Source organism: Garra rufa, chromosome 2, assembly GCF_049309525.1.
Source record: "Garra rufa chromosome 2, GarRuf1.0, whole genome shotgun sequence".
NCBI classification, from domain to species: domain Eukaryota; kingdom Metazoa; phylum Chordata; class Actinopteri; order Cypriniformes; family Cyprinidae; genus Garra; species Garra rufa.
In genome coordinates, this window is record NC_133362.1 from 15,359,408 (window position 1) to 15,379,514 (window position 20,107).

General features: G+C 35.5%; 1 protein-coding gene across 1 annotated transcript; it reads left to right on the forward strand.

Annotated features, from left to right (window-relative positions):
• The first annotated feature begins 3,509 nt into the window (after positions 1-3,509).
• Positions 3,510-9,163, forward strand: tmx1 (thioredoxin-related transmembrane protein 1). Its single transcript, XM_073834896.1, has 8 exons — positions 3,510-3,703; positions 4,258-4,373; positions 4,456-4,501; positions 4,767-4,895; positions 5,140-5,185; positions 5,852-5,953; positions 7,854-7,917; positions 8,051-9,163. The coding sequence occupies exons 1-8, from the start codon at positions 3,531-3,533 to the stop codon at positions 8,227-8,229; spliced, it is 855 nt and encodes a 284-aa protein (XP_073690997.1). The 5' UTR covers positions 3,510-3,530; the 3' UTR covers positions 8,230-9,163.
• The last annotated feature ends 10,944 nt before the right edge of the window (positions 9,164-20,107 follow it).

Genomic DNA, 20,107 nt, shown 5'->3' on the forward strand with positions numbered 1-20,107 from the left:
ATGCATCTGTAATTTGCCAGTAATTATTTCACTTTTGGTCTGATAAGGCTTTTTACATTAGCCAAAAATGGGACTTTTTTTATATTACAAACAAGCAAGCCCATCTCAGATTTAAAAAGTATTGCAAAAGTAACATAATGAATTTATTTATATATTAAAAAAAAAAACTAAGTAAAATACTTTTTAAGGGAGTATAACACAATATTGTAATGCATTACTTTCAAAGTCACTTTCTCTAACATTGTTGCTAATGTTCCTATTAAGTTATTGAGTTCTCATATACGTTATGGTTTTTGTGGTAATAATTTGAGAACATAGACCCTTCTCGAACCCTAGTTACTGTTGCTATTTCTGATAAACAATGCTGCTCTCACACTATACATCGCAGAACAAAGAGGAAACTGACAACACACCGGCAGACAAGACAGAGCAAGTTATTTCTGGTATAAAACAAGCTCTCAGCCTTAAAATGTTATCTTTTAAAGAAATTCAGAAAATAAATACCATTATTTGGCTCTTTAATGTGTCGTAACAGATCACTGTATTGGCTTATTAAATCAATCAACGTCACATGAACCAATGGTCTTTTCTTATAAAGCATGAAATAAACATAAATGAACATTTTCAAGTTTAAATCCACCAAAGTTAATCTACTCTCCTGTCTGATTGGTCAGATCGCCTGTCAATCAAGCTGTTTGCAAAGAGCCTGAGAACTTTCCCTGTTAGCTGGGTGAGCTTATTTTGTATGCCCTTATTTAAAAAAAACTATTTTTACTAAAAAAATGTTGTAAATATGAAAATCCATCATTAAATAAAAATGTCTTTATATGGTGTAAATTTTTTTTATCATTTTTATACCAGTTTATTTCTACCACTGAACATTTTTCCCCACTACTAAAGTTTCATCTAAGTTAGTGTCTTTGGTTACCAAGGAAACAAAATGATCAGTGAAGAGCATGTTTGAGATGAAATATGAGACATGATGTGTGAGGACACTTGACATGATGTGTGAATGGAATATTTTTATAGCACGTCATTTCCAATGAGCTGTAAATTCGTCAAATTATATAATATGCACCTCGAATTCAGGATACATAAAATGCTAGCAATGAGTTGGCTGTTTTATTAAAAAAATGTTTCAGTATCATTTCCACCACTTTTATGTCTACCATATAATGTTTCAGATAAATGATACGCAAGTGAGAGTATGAAAAGTGTGTTTTAGTGCGTCCACAGGGCTAGACATAACAGTTTATTTAAGAAATTCATTCAGAATAAGAGGTATTTTGTATTATTTTTTTTTAGCAATGTCCAAATCGGTTTATTTACAGAATTAAACAATATGTCCTAATTGAATAGCACAGAAATTCCAGATGTAAACAAGAACATGCTTTTTCATCTTAAAGGTTTCTGAGTAAACATTTCCCTATAACCCAATAATCACAACCCTTTCCTCAATAAATCAGTTTAAACAATTACATCAAATTCACAAACAGCACATTTTACATTTTAACATATTCACTGTGGCACAGCAATTATCACATCACTGCTGTCATTAGCGCTCATTAAGTGTCAGCAGAGAGTGAGTAATAACAACATCCTCTGAGGGTGTGAGTGCATGTGTTTGTGTGTGTCTGCCTGATTGTGTTTCTTTAGCAAACTGTAACTCATTATCTTTTTTATTGTTCTGTGCATGCATACACACACACAAAAAATCTCAAAGTTAAATAGTTAAAATCTATTACTATCCACCTTTTTTTTTTCTCATAAAAGTCGGCACGGCCATTTGTAAATTGAATGGGTCTAGCTTCCAGTCTCATCTGCGTTCAGCTATTTTTAGCTGTACATAACAGCTAGTTTTGCTCCTTGATATTGCAAATTGGTGTTTTTTATTATATTTTTTAAATGTATTATCTTAATTATGAACACACTGGTTTGTAGTGCAAACGGTTTTACTGTTTACTGCACGTTGTTATTCTTCTTGTTATTTTCCTATAGCATAATGAACTGGAAGTCTTACCCATAAGCTTACTTCTGCATTGAGGAAAAAGGTGGATAATGGTTAAAAACCTTGGCTTGTAAAAAGATAATTAACCTCCAGGTTGCTACAGGAAAAGCAAATTAACCTAGTATATATTCATAAATTCAACTCGGTTTCACAAACAGTGCTGTAAAATCAGTCTAAGTGGTTTTACGAGTAAGTAAGAGCTCTTAGCGCCACCTTGTGTTCTGGATTTTTTTGGTCCAAATATTTAAATAAATATTTAAAATCACTTTTTCCCCATCTATTTGACATGGCAGTCGGATATGTTATTTGTAGGGTAGCTAATCGCATGCAAAATAAAAGTTTTTGTTTACATAATATATGTGTGTACTGTGTATATTTATTATGTATAAATACACACACATGGATTGATATATTTAAGAAAAATATGTTATGTTTATACATTAAATATATTTATATATGATACTAATTATATGGATACATTTTTTTTCACGTAAATATTTTTTCAATATTTATTGTATATGTGTGTATTTATATATAGGCTACATAATAAATTGACAGCAATAGATTTGTTGCAAGTTTTCAATCTTAAATCAGAACTTGCCAAGTTTTTAACTTAAATACATTATTTAGGTACAGAATAAATGCATTTACGGAGAGACGCTGCCGGCATGCACCTGTCAAATTTGACATTTTGGGCTTTTTGGTGTTTCATAAGGTGTTTTTTTTTTCAGACTAGTGGAAAGAAAACACCCCACAAATACAATGTTAAGTGTTTCTTTTGTAGTACTTCATTTGTGTCAATAGATTTCAATTACAATACACATTTTTAAAGGCCATTTTCTCGAAATAAGTTTTTTCTCCTACACTGAGCCATAAATCTCTACTTCAGTAGCACTTACACACACCAAACTTTAAATTTTTCTGCCTATATCCTGAAGGTTTTTAAAGAGGGATTGTTCATATATAATTTGCTTGATTTTATACACCCCCCCCCCCCCCAAAAAAATGGTAAAAATACATTGTTTTCTGTCTGTTCTAAGTTTTTTATGTAAAAAAAATTAAACAACAATTTTGAAACTGACTTCATCCAGTGTTTAGATTTTTGTACTAGAAATGTAAAAAATGTTTGCAATTATCAATGTAATCAATTAACTGGGTAAGTAAGGTGATAACTATTAGTTAATCTTTTTACCCTATTCACCTGCAGTGTCTCACCTTAAATGTAAATACATTTATTGAAATACATATAGAATATGTTTAACACAAACAGCACTAATTTTATAGTATGACTAATATAAATACAAAGGGTCACGTATACAACCCGAAATTCATTAACCATATATTGTTAAAATATTTTATACAATCAACAAAATTAACAAGTATCTGGAAATGGCTGGTCAGCTTCTAAAAAGTTTTTGAACTTTGCCAACCGTATACGTCATGACGTCGATGAAACGGGCACCGCCCATCAGCGAACGTCAGTGTCGAGGCGGAAGCGGAAGGCAAGCAGTGGCGCTGAAACATGGCGTGCACATACACACGCAGAGTCAGGATGACAGCCGGCGTGTGTGTGTTTTTTGCGCTTATCGCGACATGTGTGATGCTGGAGTCCGCATTGGCCAAGCCCGGCAATTTAAGAGAAATCACAGATGGAAACTGGGAGGAAATCCTGACGGGAGAATGGATGATCGAGTTGTAAGTTACTAAATAGAGTACAGAAAACTGTGTGTTTATTTATGTTTATCTGTGCGTGGTGATTAGTGCTTCACTTTCATTTAAATTATGTAGATTCTAGCTTTTTAATTATTTCTCATTGCAGTGTTCTTGTGATGGGCTCAGGATAGAGGAAGTTCAGTGGTTGACGTTAAAGTCACAGTTCACTCAAAAACGCCAATGATATCCTCAATAACTCCCCCTAATGTTGATTCAAAACCACCTGACTTTCTATCTTCCTTAGAACACAAAAAAAGATGTTAAAGGAATGACAGTTTCATTGCAGTTGTATCTGAATGGTGACTGTCATTTTGCCTAACATCGTTAACAAACATGACTGTGAGTAAATGTCAGAATTTTCACTCTCCCTTTAAAGAAACAGTCGTTTCCCCTGTACATTTCCTCCAGCTAACGCAATCGAACAAGAGGATTGTAGTTCAATAGATCCGATGGAAAACAAATGAGCCTCAGTGTCTTTGTGTCTCCTCTGGCTGGGATTGTGTTATTGGATTAAAAGGTTTGCCTGTCCGCTGCAGCTTTGCTCCGTGGTGTCCAGCCTGCCAGCAGCTCCAGTCTGTGTGGAATGAGTTTGCAGAATGGGGAGAAGATTTAGGAGTGAATATTGCCAAAGTGGACGTCACCGAGCAGCCAGGCATGACGCTATCTGCACACATCTGGTTCACCTGATCACCTGCTTTTATGATTCTCACTCTCTCTTTCTCTTTGTGCTGTAGGTTTGAGCGGGAGGTTTATCATCACAGCTCTTCCAACTATCTACCAGTGAGTTTCATTTCATTTACACACATTTAACCATCTTTTTAGAAGGTAGTGAGCTGGTAATAGGTGATAGATTTGATAAATAAATAAAAATGACATTAAATGTCGTTTTTGATCAATTGAATGCATCTTTATTGAATAAAAGTATTTGTTTTCTATTATTTAGATAGATTGACACCAGCATTTGTCTTGTTTTCAGTCGTCTGCACAGTCTCTATATGGTAAAGGTAGTTATAAATATAAACATGACTGTTCATGTGTGTTGCAGCTGTAAAGATGGTGTGTTTCGGCGATATCAGGGAGCCCGATCTAAAGATGACTTCCTGAGCTTCATTGATGAAAAGAAATGGCAGAGCATAGAGCCAGTCTCTTCCTGGTTCGGCCCCTCATCCTTCCTGTGAGTGCATGCTGTGTGTGTGGTTGTGGGTGGGTCCTGGGGCTGGTTTCAAATTGTATGATAATGCAGTGACTCTGGGTGAGTCTGGCAAAGTCTTCAGAAAAGCAGGTTTAGAGAACCTACAGCCTGTGGTAAATGTAAAACGTAATTTGTAAGTTAACACACCTTTAATGTAATACTGACAGACTATTGTTGTATTTGATTTGACGCAATTTCAGACTGATGTTTTATTGTTTTATTTTAGGATGAATGCAATGTCAGCCCTCTTCAAGTTATCCATGTTCATCAGGGTGAGTGTGTGTGCTTATTAATATTTAACTGCTGCATTCATGTCAGTTTTGTGTATTTAATTATGGAAGCGTATGTACACTATTTTTCTAGCAATTATTTGAATGATTTAGAGTTAAAAATTACAGGCACAAATTATTTATACCTCAAGCTGATGGTGAAGGAACCAGCAGCAGACACTGAGAGATGTTATAGTCAGCCAGTGAATCATGCAAAATGAACTCCCTGAAAACCTCCCTGAAGATTTTTTTTTTGCAATAATAGCAAATTATTTTGAACTGGGATTTGCTTGAAATTATTTTATCTCATTAATGTTTTATAAGCATAAAGATGTCCTCGCCCCTATGTCGTCCAAGATGTTCATGTCTTTCTTTCTTCAGTTGAAAAGAAATTAAGGTTTTTGAGGAAAACATTTTAGGATTTTTCTCCATGTAGTGGATTTCAACTCCCCATTGAAGTCCACTATATGGAGAAAAATCCTGAATTTCTTTTCAACTGAAGAAAGAAAGACATGGATGTCTTGGATGACATGGGGGTAAGTACATTATCAGGTAATTTTTATTCTGGAAGTGAACTAATCCTATAAAGTCAATAGAAGTTAAATGGTTATTTAATGCATTATTACATTTTTTTTAATGCAGTAATTTAAATGATCTTGTGTGTTTCAGCATTGCCATAATTACTTAACAGAGCAGCTTGGTGTCCCGGTTTGGGGCTCATATGGGATATTTGCTCTAGCAACACTCATGTCAGGATTGGTCCTTGGATTGGTGAGAATGCATACAAACTTTACATTTAAAACACTACTATTTAAAAGTTAAATGTTGTATAATTTTTAATGTTTTAAAAAAAAAGTATTTTAATGCTCAGTGTAGCTGAATTTATTTAATTACAAATGCAGTAAAACAGTAATCTTGTGAAATATTATTACTAAAAATAACCTTTTTAACCGTTTTAATCTATGTTAGATTGTAATTTATTTTTTATGGCAAAGCTAAATTTTTAGCAGCTATTACTTAAGTCTTCAGTGTCAGATGATCCTTCAGAAATCATTCTAATATGCTGATTTGTTGAAGAAACATTTCCTATTATTATCAATGTTAATAAGTTAATGAGTTGCTGCTTGATAATTTGTGGAAACAGTGATACATTTTCAGGGTTGCTTTAAAAAAGAACAGCATATATTTGAAATATATATTTTGTAACATTATAAATGTCTTTACTGTCACTTTCGATCAGTTTAATGGATCATTGGTGAATTAAAAGTATTAATACCTTTTTAAAAGTATTACTGACCCCAAACTTACTAATGGTTGTGCGCATAAGATATGTTTCAAGTGTAAATTTAGGAGTGGGTAATCCCAGAATACACTGCAACAAACTCATCTAAAATCTTGTTTGAAAATGTCTAAATACATAGCTAAAGCATCAATAAAATGTTCAGTTGAACACTGGATTAATTCCCTTTCAGAATATAATTTTCCTGATAATTTACTCATCCCTGTGTCATCCAAGGTGTTCATGTCTTTCTTTCTTCAGTTGAAAAGAAATTAAGGTTTTGGAGAAAAACATTCCAGGATTTTTCTCCATATGGTGGACCTCATTGGGAGCCAACAGGTTGAAGGTCCAAATTGCAGTTTCAGTGCAGCTTCAAGGGCTCTACACGATTCAAGCTGAGGAATATAGGGTCTTATCTAGCGAAACGATCTGCTATTTTCTAAGAAAAAATTAAAATTTATATACTTTTTAACCACAAATGCTCATCTTGCAGTAGCTCTGCTTCACTCATTATGCAGTCATCTTGGAAAGGTCATGCACTCTTGGTTTGTTTGTGTGCTTCAGTTAATTTCTCTCAACTTCGAAATCTTCCAACACCGTTGTTTTAACTTTTTTGTTAATGGCGTTTGACTTTCTTAGCATGTTCACTTTGTTACACTGGGCCGGTACTTCCGCCTTCGTCACACGTGCATGATTACAAAATCTGTGAGGTCGAGCTAGTGCAAGACGAGCTTTTATAGATTAAAAGTATGTAAGTTTTTTTTTTTCTTTTAGAAAATCCTTGTTCCTTACTATTTGGCTAGCCCTTTGAAGCTGCGCTGAAACTGCAATTTGGATCTTTAACCATTAAAGGTTGTATCAGCGATTTCTAGCCTGAAACATAAAGCGTCAAATTCAGCTGACCTTTCATCACGATCCGCTCGCTGCCTGCCCCATAAATTGTCTGTGAAAAAACCGCGTCTCTCTGGTCAGCCTAGGGTCCGAGATATGCCAAAAAAACAATCGGCACTACCAACCTTTCCACACATAAACAAACAGTGTTCCAACCAATCAGCGTCAGGGGTTTGGTGTTGTGGACTTTCCTACTGGTGCAGGGATGTGAGGGAGGCGGAGCGAAAGTCCACAACACCAAACCCCTGACGCTGATTGGTTGGAACACTGTTTTATTGAAAAAAATCCTCAAATGTTTTCCTCAAAAAACGTAATTTCTTTTCGACTGAAGAAAGAAAGGCATGAACATCTTGGATGACATAGTGGTGAGTAAAATATCAGGAAATTTGCATTCTGGAAGTGAATTTATCCTTTAAGCTCATTGGAATATTGCATAATTAGCTTAGAATATGCTAACATCAAACTTTATCTCTAATTTTTATGTTATTTTCTCTCTCTCAGATACTAGTTTTCATCGCGGATTTTGTGTTCCCATCTCGGCGGTTTGCACCAGATTATCACCACAGTAAGTGTGAATATTTATACAAACCTACCTGCTTGACTATAATAACATATATAACATACTACAGATTCATTAAACTTGAAATAATATGAAAATAATAAAACTATGATGAAATGACATGTAACTGTTTCTGTAGGGAAAATGCCCACTGGGCAGGCACGTCTCATGCAGCAATTAGAAGATGAACAGGAAGCAGACGGAGAGGAGGAGGATGATGATGATGAGTACAGTGGAAAGGCTGAAGAGTGGCAGCGAGTGGACGGAGCCGACGCACTCAGGAGAAGAGGCGTGGGTGTGCCGGAGGAGGACACCTAGTGGACTGGAGAGTAGCTGCCTCTTGCTCACTGTGCACAAAACCACCACACAAACCACATCCGCTACGGCAACGCCCTGGCAGCGCTCTTTGAGCTCGATGATGTCACGTATGATGTCATAGCTCCCTTTGAAAGATTGAGGTGGTTGTGCTTTTCTCTCTTTTTTGCCGCTGGTTTGTGTTTTCTCTTCTCTTTTCCACCTGTCCAGTTTTAATTATTACACTCCTTGCTATGCAGTATCTCTAGAGTGTGTGTGTTTCAGAGGAATATTAGGACTTATGACTCACAGTTACAATTTTCCCCATAGAAATACTGAGCAAACCAAGATCAAACAGCGACCTCACTGTGAATCTCTTGAAAATTAGGCTTTTGGGAATATGAAACGTTTTGTGCTTTACTTTGTAAATATTTTATTATTTGAGCTTTTTGGATGCGTGTTATTTAAAGCCAGAATGTTCAAATATCAGTTTTAAACGGTTTTTCTTCCAAGTTCAGTTTTTTTTTTTTGCGCTATTGAAGTTTTGAAAAACTAGAAAAATGCCTCAATTAACACGTGTTTATTAATCTGTGTATGTGTGATGATTAATTATTATTTGACACCGAATGACGCTTCCATTAGTTCATGTGACTTGGGACTTTTGTGTTCTTATAATTTCCTTTAAATGAGTTTGACTCATTTTCCACACTGTTTCTTTAAATTTAGTTTGTTTAGGTATATGCGATTAATTAGAGCTGACATATGTTCTGTTTCAGTTGCTTTTAGGATGTCTATGTGAATTGTATTTTGGTCTTCCAACTTTTTTGGATGCAGTTTGTTTGTACCCCTTTTAGTTTTCTTATAACTGTTACTGTAGTTTGACCCCTGACATTTGACTGATTCACTAGAATTAAAGTGCTTATGTTCTGCTTATTTGTTCACAGCAGAACAATTCTAACGTGTGAATGTCTGCATTTACAACTCTATAGTGAGTGAGTGAGTGAGTGAGTGGTGAGTGAGTGAGTGAGAGTGAGAGTGAGAGAGAGAGAGAGGTTTTGGAATGTTTCTGTATTTGAGACGGTGTGAATCTGGACTGTTAATAAACAGGTTCAGTGCTGAGTACTTTCACAGGCCTGTGATCAAAAGGAGTGTCAAATGCAAATATGTTGGCTTTTATTTGACATTTTACATTTTAAAAGCTTGGGGGTCGGTAGTTTTAAAGTCGTTTATGCTCACCAAAGCTGCATTTATTTCATGCCAAAATAGTGTAAGAAAAAAGTTGTCTATTATAATATATTTTAAAATGTAATGTATTCCTGTGATGGCAAAGCAGCCATTAATCCAGTTTTAAACATCACATGATCCTTCAGAAAACATTCTAATATGCTGACTTTGTGCTAAAGAAACTTTGCTGTGTTGCTTAATATTGTTACTATGAAAGCACATTTATTTGAAATAGTTTTTTCTTGCAACAAAGTCTTAATTCAATGCATTCTTTCTAAATAAAAGTATTAATTTATTCAAAATCAGAGGGATCATACAAAATGCATGTTATTTTTTATTTAGTACTGAGCTGAATAAGATATTTTTACATAAAAGATGTTTACATATAGTCTACAAGAGAAAATAACAGTTGAATTTATGAAAATGACCCCGTTCAAAAGTTTACATACCCTTCTTAATACTGTGTTGTTACCTGAATGATCCACAGCTGTGATTCTGTTCTTCAGAAAAGTCCTTCAGGTCCCAGAAATTCCCAGAATACAACTGAGTGACTCATATGCAGCTATTACAGAAGTTTTAAATGCTCACTGATTCTTCAGAAGGAAACACAATGCATTAAGACCTGGGGGAGAAAACTTTTTTTGAAGATCAGGGTAAATTTAACTTATTTTGTCTTCTAGGAAACATGTAAGTAGCTTCTGAAGGGCAATACTAAAAAAAAAAAAAAAAAAAAAAAGATATTTAGGTAAAATAAGAAAAATGCAGACATCTTCATTCTGTTCAAAAGTTTACACCCCTGGCTCTTAATGCATGTTTTTCTTTCTGGAGCATCAGTGAGCATTTGAACATTTTGTAATATTTGCATACGAGTCCCTCAGTTGTCCTCAGTGTGAAAAGATGCACCTCAAAATCAAGCTGAAAAACCAAAGAATTTGTGGGAACTAAAGGCTTTCTCTGAAGAACAGCGGGCAGTTTAACCATTCAGGACAAACAAGGGACTCATGAACAACTAATCCAACAGCTCTGGATCATTTAGGTAACAACAGTATTAAGAATCAAGTGTATGTAAACTTTTGAACAGGGTCGTTTTTATAAATTGTTATAAACTATTAATTTTGATTGTGGACTACATGCCTTTCATGGGAAAAATATTCAGGTAAGTACTTAATAAAAAACAACATGCATTTTGTATGATCCCTTTATTTTGGTAAAATAATTAACATTTTGCATATTCTGCAAGGTGTATGTAAACTTTTGACCTCAACTGTACTTGGACATTAAACATATGATACGAAAAAAAAAAAAATATTTTAAAGAAAAAGCACAAGCATTCATTTACAAGTGAAACTTTCTACAAAAATAACTTTAGGTTTTGAAATAATGAAACAATAGAGGTACTTTTGACAAAATGAGAACATTTTCAGAGAAAAGGATTGATATAGTAGCATAGTTTGATATTTTGTGCAGGCCTATAATTCACAGTGTAATTTCAATGCGTCAAATTACATTTTGTCTGCGATTATCCATTTATTTTTCCTGTAAGAGTGGGCCATTTCTAAATGTTATGGGTCTGGCTTCTGGTCTCATCCACGTCCAGCTATTTTTAGCTGTACAAAACAGCTTGTTTTTCGGCTTGATATTGCAAATTGGTGTGTCTTATGAACACACTGGTTGTAGCGCACAGTTTTACCTTTTACTGCACGTTGTTATTCTCACCTATAGGTTTACTTCCGCGTTGAAGAATAAGGTGAATAAATGTCCATGGGATTTAGTTGTGAAGGTGCAAACACATTGATTCTCAACCAGTGGACTTTACAAACCTCTAGGAGAGCTCAGTTTTATAATTATTAAGCTGTAGTTTTTAAAATTATTTAAAAAAAAAAGTTTAGTTTTTTTTACAGTAGTACATATCAGCTTAGATAGAATGGGCAAAGAGTGGCCATGGAATCAAAATGGTTGAGAAACTTTTCTTGTTGAGAATTTATGTAGTATTCACCGCAGACATGCACATTGGAAAAAATTTAAAATGCTTTTGCATCTGCGTCTGTAGAGGGCAGCGTTTTTTAAGTTTTCACTACTCCGCATATGGCCTCAGATAAGACGCTAGCTCTGTCAGGTCCTTTTTAGTGAGTTTCACTGCTCAACTGGATTTGTTTAGGAGTTTATTTGTTTGTTGAGCAGGGTGGAACCTACACGTGCCTGAGTATGCTTCAATCAATGCCAGATATATGTATGGTAAGAAAAAGCTGCAGTTTATTATACATTTATTATATGATATATCCTATAATGAATCTAAAAGTTGCCACTTTGAAGGAATGGATGTTTTTTGATACACCACAGCAATTTTGTAGACTTTTCAGACTAAAGTGCTGTGGTTCATGGATGTTCGGGGATTCTCCAAGCGCAGTGTGTGTTTATCAGGGCTGGGTGGTGTACGCTCACTGATCCAGAACTAACATCTGGAAACTTCTTTCTCCTTTCTTGTCTCATACACACACTTTCACTGTTCCAGAAAACACAGCTGCTACTGCTGGAAACTTCACACACTTTGAACAGCTTTCACATCTTCTGTACATGCATCTGGTACTTGTTTAAGCCAGAATACACATGCATACTGATTCTGGTGTTTGGAGATTTCTGTCCATCCTAATTCACACAAAAGTAACCTATAGATATGGGCATTATATATATATATATATATATATATTTTTTTTTTTTTTTTTTAACATTAAGCTACAGTTTAAGTCAAAAGTTTACATACACCTTGCAGAATCTGCAAAATGTTAATATTTTACCAAAATAAGAGGGATCATCGCCCGCTGTTCTTCAGAAAAGTCCTTCAGGTCCCACAGATTCTTTGGTTTTTCAACATTTTTGTGTATTTTAACCCTTTCCAACAATGACTGTATGGTTTTGAGATCCATCTTTTCACACTGAGGACAACTGAGGGACTCATACGCAACTATTACAGAAGGTTTAAACATTCACTGATGCTCCAGAAGGAAAAACGATGCATTAAGAGCCGGGGGTGAAAACTTTTGAACAAAATGAAGATGTGTGCATTTTTCTTATTTTGCCTAAATATCATATTTTTTCATTTAGCACTGCCCTTCAGAAGCCACAGAAGATACTTACATGTTCTCTATAAGATGAAATAAGTTAAATTTACCCTGATCTCCAAAATTAAAACATTTTCACCCCCTGGCTCTTAATGCATAATTTTTCCTTCTGAAGTATCAGTGAGCGTTTGAACATTCTGTAATAGTTGCGTATGAGTCTCTCAGTTGTCCTCAGTGTGAAAAGATGGATCTCAAAATCAAATATAAATTCTATTTTGATTTCATTGATTTTAAAGCTTGTATACAGTAGTCAACATTCGAAGTGGATCAAAAAAGTTAATCAAAAGTTGTCCTAAGATAAGAACAGGTATTCTTTTTGGTTTTAGAACAAATTTGATGAAAGGTTTTGATCCACTTCGAATGTTGACTACTGTATATATATATATATATATATGACATAAGTATATATAAAACGATGGTTAAATGTTCATATTGAGATTCTTTTGTCTAGTTCTAGGCATATATTGTGAAATCACATGCTAATACACAATATTCCATGGAAGTATCTTGTTTGTTCAACCTGTCAGTTCGTATTGTGCATGTTGTTCGGTGATGATGAAATTCAAAAGAAGTATTCATTGTCAGATCCACGTAGACACATTGCTGGAGGCTGCATTTGCCATTAACTTGTGCCTATAGTTGCATAACCAATGACATTGTCTCTCTCACACACACAAAAGAAGAGCTCTCTGTGTCTGATATCCTTCTCTCCTGTCCTCAGGGATATGCTAACCTCGTTTTCAGATGCTCTACTTTGATTATGTTGCTCCACACTTTTTATGCATTCACATGCGTGATGTTCACAATCTTAAAAATCACCGGCACAACCTTGAAATCCCAGGAGAACAGTGATAATGTGAAAAAATTTAAAGGAGTTTTCTTCTTATTGGAAGAAGTGCAAGAAGTATAACGTTTCATTCATGTGACTGTGAAACCGAAGACTTTCCTGCACGGTCAGTGACGGCCTAAGATAATGTTACTACGTCTACAAAATATAAAGTCCTTATGTTGACACAACATACTGCTGTCTTTCACTGATACAAATGGTGCACATAATCTGCCACAGTCAAGACACTGATCTCAGTATTGTTCAAATAAAATGGCATCACAGTCGGATAAAGCTGACTGCAGTGTTGAATTACAACATAAGATAGTGTTGCATTGCATTGGTTAAAGAATTTAGCAGTGAGAGATGAGACACAGCATAAAATCATTCAATTTATATTTTTTTCCTTACACTGTTTTTTTTAAGGAAAAACTTTTATTTAGCAAGGATGCATTTAATCGGTCATCAGTGATATAAGAATAAAAAATATTTCTTGAGCATCAAATCAAGCATATTAGAATAATTTCTGAAGAATCATGTGACACTGAAGACTGAATTCAGCTTTGCCGTTGTATGAATTAACTGCTAAACTTACGGCATCAGAGAGAATCATGTATGTTGTTTACTAGGAAGGTTCTCGTTCTGAGCTGACTGTCATTAGAGGTAATTACTATAATTCTCAACACGCTCCGCTGCCGCACAGAGCAACACGGGGCGGCCCAAAGACATAATGGGACTCTGAAGGGAAGGAGATAAGTATTATTTTAGTCGTTGCATCAGAGTCCATGTTCCTTTTGCTTTTAGCATCTACAGTCAAAACTAAACCTGCTCTGCAATTGTGTGTGTGGGAAACTAGAGATTTGCAGGAGGACAGTGATTTGACCAGCAGGTGCAGGAGTCACAATGTTCCTGGTTGGAATGTACTTGTCTGATTTATTTTCCCATGAGCCTGTGCCTCTTAAAAACACATGGTTCTGGACTTTAGTGCATGACAGAAACACAGGCCCACTCAATCTCTCACAAGCAATCATTAAAAATAATAAGTGACAATAATAATAATAATAATAATAATAATACCAAGGAATAAAAACATTAGAGCTCATCTGACCAATCATAGCGCACAATCTGCTATTTTGTCCAACAAACAAATCAGACAGGAGAGTAGAATAACTTTGGTGTACTTAAAGGAACACTCCACTTTTTTTGGAAATTCTCCAACTCCCCCCGAGTTAATAAGTTGAGTTTTACTGTTTGAAATCCATTCAGCCGTTCTCCTGTTCTGGCGATATCACTTTTAGCATAGCTTAGCATAGATCATTGAATCCTATTAGACCAATAGCATCATGTTCAAAAATGACCAACGGGTTTCAATATTTTTCCTATTTAAAACTTGACTCTTCTCTAGTTATATCGTGTACTAATAGCGGCGGAAAATGTAAATGGCCGAAGCAAGCGTAGTAATATCACGCAGCACATGTGCAAATGCTAACCTAGCTGGGAACTCATTTCAGGCACTGCGTGATATTATTGCGCCTGCTTCGGTCAAGTTACAGCAGCAAACTTCCTTGACTATTATGCCGGAATGGGAGTGTAGTTCCTAATCTTATTGGCCTTGAAAATTGCAGCTTTACATTTTCCGCCGGTATTGGTACACAATATAACTACAGAAGGGTCAAGTTTTAAATAGGACAAATATCAAAACTCATTGGTCATTTTTGAACGCGATGCTATTGGTCTCATAGGATTCAATGATCTATGCTAAGCTATGCTAAAAGTGATATCGCCAGAACAGGAGAACGGCTGAATGGATTTCAAAATGGTAAAACTCAACTTATTAACTCGGGGGGAGTTGGAGAATGAGCCTATTTCCAAAAAAAGTGGAGTGTTCCTTTAAACTAGAAAAATGGTGTTTATTGACGTCTTATAAAATACCTTCTGATGTTCATTCCTGTTTATTTTGTGCTATACGTATGCTTCTGTGCTGTAAATATTAAAAGATGATTGGTTCATGTGATGCTTGAACTTAGGTGCTACAGCAATCTGTCACGACACATTAAAGAGCCACAAAATGGTATTCTTTGTTTGAATGAAAAAAAAGGCAAACTTTGAGAGTTGAAACTCAAAAAAAGTAAAAAGTATAAAAAGTAACCTCCTAATCTGTCAGCGTGTTGTATTTTTTCCCCTCACAATTTATATTTCAAGTTTTTGTCTTTTTTTCTCACAATTCTCAAGAAAAAAGACTGTGAGACATAAATACAGAATATTATATTTCTTGGCAGAAAATACCCACAAAAAATCAGAATTGCGAGAAAAAAGTCTGAATAGAGGGTTTGCACTTACGTCACAATTTGGTCAGTTACCCAGATGCGCAGCCATATTGGCGATACCTGGATGTAAATAACAGCATGGATTGCATGGTTAATGTCCTACTGAATGCATTTTTCTGCTAATTTATGCTGTCTAAACCATGGAAAAAATGCATGAAAGCTCCTAAATCATATATAGAAAGACTTAGTAAGCAGGAAAAGGTGCAATATTTAGACAAACTAAAGATACATACAAGCAGTATTAATTAAGATATTAGCCTGATATCTCACCTACCTGACTGAAAATGTTAAGAACAAACACAAATGTTTTAAGATTCTTGCGCTTGAAATCCTGGTTCAGTTTGGCCAACAACAAACACCTTTTGTTCCTCAGACAGTTTTTTGCACTCTTCTCTTTGATTTGCAATAACTTTTGGTCTATATACTCGAAATGTTTTTGCCGGTCCAAACGATTAGTACAGCCCAAAACATGACAATAACTGACCATTTCAGCAGCAATAATCAGCAAAATATGCTAATTTTGTTCGGTTCAGTGCTATTGTTTATGTATAGTGCCACCAATATGGCTGACTGATGACGTGTCGTGAAAACACGCTTGTTAAGAAGTGATTTCCACCTTGTGGACGGAACGTACCCAATCCATATCTAGGGACTAGATCATATCGTAAAAAGCGTGTATATTGCAAAATCTTATATATTATAAAGTTATATAATACCTCTTTATATGACCTTATATTATTTCATGACTTAAAATAAACAGCAGCTGTTCCTCTCTATACAGACTGTTTACCACTAAGGAGCTGTAGAGACATTGTGCTTTCACTGCCCAATTTAGAACTTTTTCTGTCTCTCCAACCCCACATTACCACCCCACCCAAACCCATTTCCTGAGGAGGCCTCACAATACACACACACTCACACATAAATATACAAACACACACACTCACTCGTAATTTTTACTTTGAGAAGAAAGTTTGAAATGAAAGAACCACTAAAATGCAGTGATTTTCTTCTGACTGCAGTGCTGCATATGATGCTAGGAAACATATAATTACAGAAAAAAATACAACAGACAAACAAACATATTGTGTGAGTACTCGTCTATACACGTTTGCATGTTTTTTTTTTTGTATTATTTATAAGATGTATTGCTGTACTTTACTGGTATTGATGGTTCCATGAAGAATCTTTAACATCCATGGCACCTTTCCAATGCACAAAGGTTCTTCACATTGAGAAACTAAGAAAACTGTTCACTCAAAGGATCTTTCGGGAACAAAAAAAGGTTCTTCAATGGCATCACGGTGAAAACCCTCTTTTGGAACTTTTATTTTTAACAGTATTCTAAAAAAGAAGATAAAGAAGATAAAACTGTAAAGGTTATCCTATAAAGTTTGAGTTTTGGCTCTGCATGTTATGGGTCTGAGCGATCTGCTCAGGTCCAGTGGTCTCCAGTTACAAACGGGAAGAACATCTGGATGTATTTAGCTGTTTGCTCTGCCTGGCTACAGTACAGCTTGAACTCAGAAGCATTAAAAGTTGCGTTATGTTGTTTCTGAAATATCATTCTCAGCAAATAGATGATTTATCTGTTAAACAAAACCTGACTGGTCTTATTGTTTACACCAGAGTTTTTGCATTTAAGTTGGTCTGATTGCATCTAAAAGCACTGTGGAACAAAAAGGGAGGAAATGCTGGGAAAGGAAGTGGTTTCCTTACAGTTTCCTGTCCCTGGGCCTGATTCTTTACCCTATCGGGATTTTGTCCTGGTCTTGTTTTGTCAAATCAGCAGAGTCACAGTGGCAGTTAAGGACGTGGCTTTGCGTTCACATTGCTGTGGGCTGCTGAGATACTAGAAGGTCAAGCAGTGACCAACACCAAACATGAGAAGTGTTCTGCACTGTGGCTGTTTGTGAATAATAAACTGTTGTGGGCTCTAAAAGTCTTGATTGTTTGAGAGAAAACAATGCTGCTTTCCCCTCTGAGCTTTTACTGTTCTTCCTTAGAATGGGACCACTGGAGGAGAGAGCAGCACCAGTTTGTATCAGCATGCTGTGTCATCTCGTATGCATACACTTTTTATAAAGCTAAAGGTTCACTGGTGAATGCACAATTGTAGCAGAAGGAACTGATCTGGTGACAGTTTGGAGAAAGTTTCAAACAGAAGCATAAACAGCTATATAACATGACACTGACCCACTTTAAACATGGCTCCAACTGCATTTGGGCACAATTCAGCATGGTACTATTACAAACCGTTTCCAGCTGGGATTTCTTGAACCATGAGCTACCTGTGCTCAGCCATGCTCATGTCATTTTTTTTCTTTTTCAATAATGTTACACTCAGATGTAGGCTATGTCACTGAACCGAATGAAACTAGCATATTTTGCTGATTATTGCTGCTGAAAATGGTCAATAATTGTCATGTTTTGGGCTGTACTAATCGTTTGGACTGGGAAAAACATTTAGAGTACTATAAAATGCCAAAGGTTATAACAAATCAATGAGAAGAGTGCATAAAACTGTCTGAGAAACAAAAGGTGTTTGTGGTTGGCCAAACTAAATTAGGATTTCCAGGGCAACACTCGTGTTTGTTCACATCATTTCCAGTCAGGTAGGTGAAATATTAGGCTACTATCTTAATTAATACTGCTTGTACATATCTTTACCACCCGTTAACTTTAGTTTGTCAAAATATTGTGCCCTTTTCTGCTTACTAAGTCTTTCTCCATATGATTTAGCAGTTTCCACATGTTTTTTTCCGTGGTTTAGACAGCATAAATTAGCAGAACAACATATTCAGTAGTACATTAAACGTGCAATCCGTGCCTTTGTTTACATCCGAGTTTCGCCAATATAGCTGCTCATCCTGGTAACTGACCAAATCGTGCCATAAGTGCAAACCCTCCATAGAAACCATCACAGAAATTTTAATGGTTTCCACTACAAATGCCATTCCAAACATTACAAACCGTCAACTTTTAACCATTAAAATGATTTAAAAATGAAGGCCTAGTGTGTTTTGGGACATATTCCAATAAGATTTACTGGTTTTAACAAGCCACCAATAGAAGGCAACCAATTACTAGTAGAGACCAATAGACACAATTACAGTTTCCATTAAAACAGTACAATTCCCATTATAACCAGTTAAAATATTACAAATCTCAGCAGGGAATATGAAATAAAGATCTCACTCCTTCCGTTTAATCGTGATTTGAGCATAAGAGCGTTTGCTTCTTGTTACTTTGGCTGTACAAAACAGTCTGTTATGCTGCTTGATGTTGCAAATTAGTGTCATCATATTATTTTAATTTATCACAGTAATAATTCCGTTTACTGCACTTTGTCATTTTCCCAACAGCTAATGAATCGGAAGAATCGCATATTCACAGGAAATAGCTTATTTCCGCGTTGAAAAATGGATGGTACAATATATTTCAACACACCCTTTTCGTCAACGAGGTACATCTTGGAAATGTGATGTTCCAAATTATTATTTTCGTTTTGATTAAGAGTAAACCGAATGTTTATTTAGTGGGTAATATCTTTATGTTTATGGTTTTAATTAAAACCACGGTCCTGATTGACGCACAGAAAAATTATACTGGAGTATGCTCCAATGTATATATTATACAATTACGTTGTCTTAATTGTCCTTTAGCTAGTCTTTATGCCGTGATTATCCTCACGTTTACATCAGTCTAACGTCACAATGATAGTGTCACAGTGGGGGAAAAAAGCTGTTCACACAAACATCTGCATTCCACTGCCCTGCTTTTCTATTGTTTTTCTATGTAAACATGCGCTAGCTAGACATGTTTGATAGTTGCGTTCGCGTCTCGCGTCTTTTGCAGCAACGCGTCGTTCTAAAAACGCAGCTTCTCACCTGTAGCTGCTATTGTTATAGACTTTCCAGATGATTTTCTCAGTGCACTTCTAAAGGTGGTGTCTCATGCAGTGGTCATGAACAAACATCTCTTCAACAGGAAAGCCTCTTTGATGATGATTCTCACCACATCTAACAGGGAATTTGTATGCTGTGCTGACCTTTCTGTCTGTTTGCAGGTGCATTTGTATTCGGATTAGTATTTGAAATATTCAGCAAATTTAAATGTCTGTGAAAACCACCACACAGCAAATACTTTCTGCAATAACATCATAGCATCTAAAGATGTATTTAGGACAACAGGCACTGTCTTACTTTCTGTTCTGAACACAGCAGGTTTTAAGAAAGAGGATTTGGCTTCTTTTATCATGTTAAAAAGAGCTATTGTGTGTACAAAGAGTTGTAGAATAATATTAGTTTTGTTGTCAATGCTAAAACCAAAAAATATATAAATATATAAAAGACATTTCCATTCACATGTTATTGTTTCTGACAAAATCTTTCATTATTCTAAAA

Excerpts from the sequence above, each read along its gene's own strand:
- tmx1 (XM_073834896.1), top strand. The coding sequence starts at position 3,531 with ATGGCGTGCACATACACACGCAGAGTCAGGATGACAGCCGGCGTGTGT. Across the intron at positions 4,896-5,139 it reads TTCGGCCCCTCATCCTTCCT|GATGAATGCAATGTCAGCCC; the intron begins GTGAGTGCATGC and ends GTTTTATTTTAG. Across the intron at positions 5,186-5,851 it reads AGTTATCCATGTTCATCAGG|CATTGCCATAATTACTTAAC; the intron begins GTGAGTGTGTGT and ends TGTGTGTTTCAG.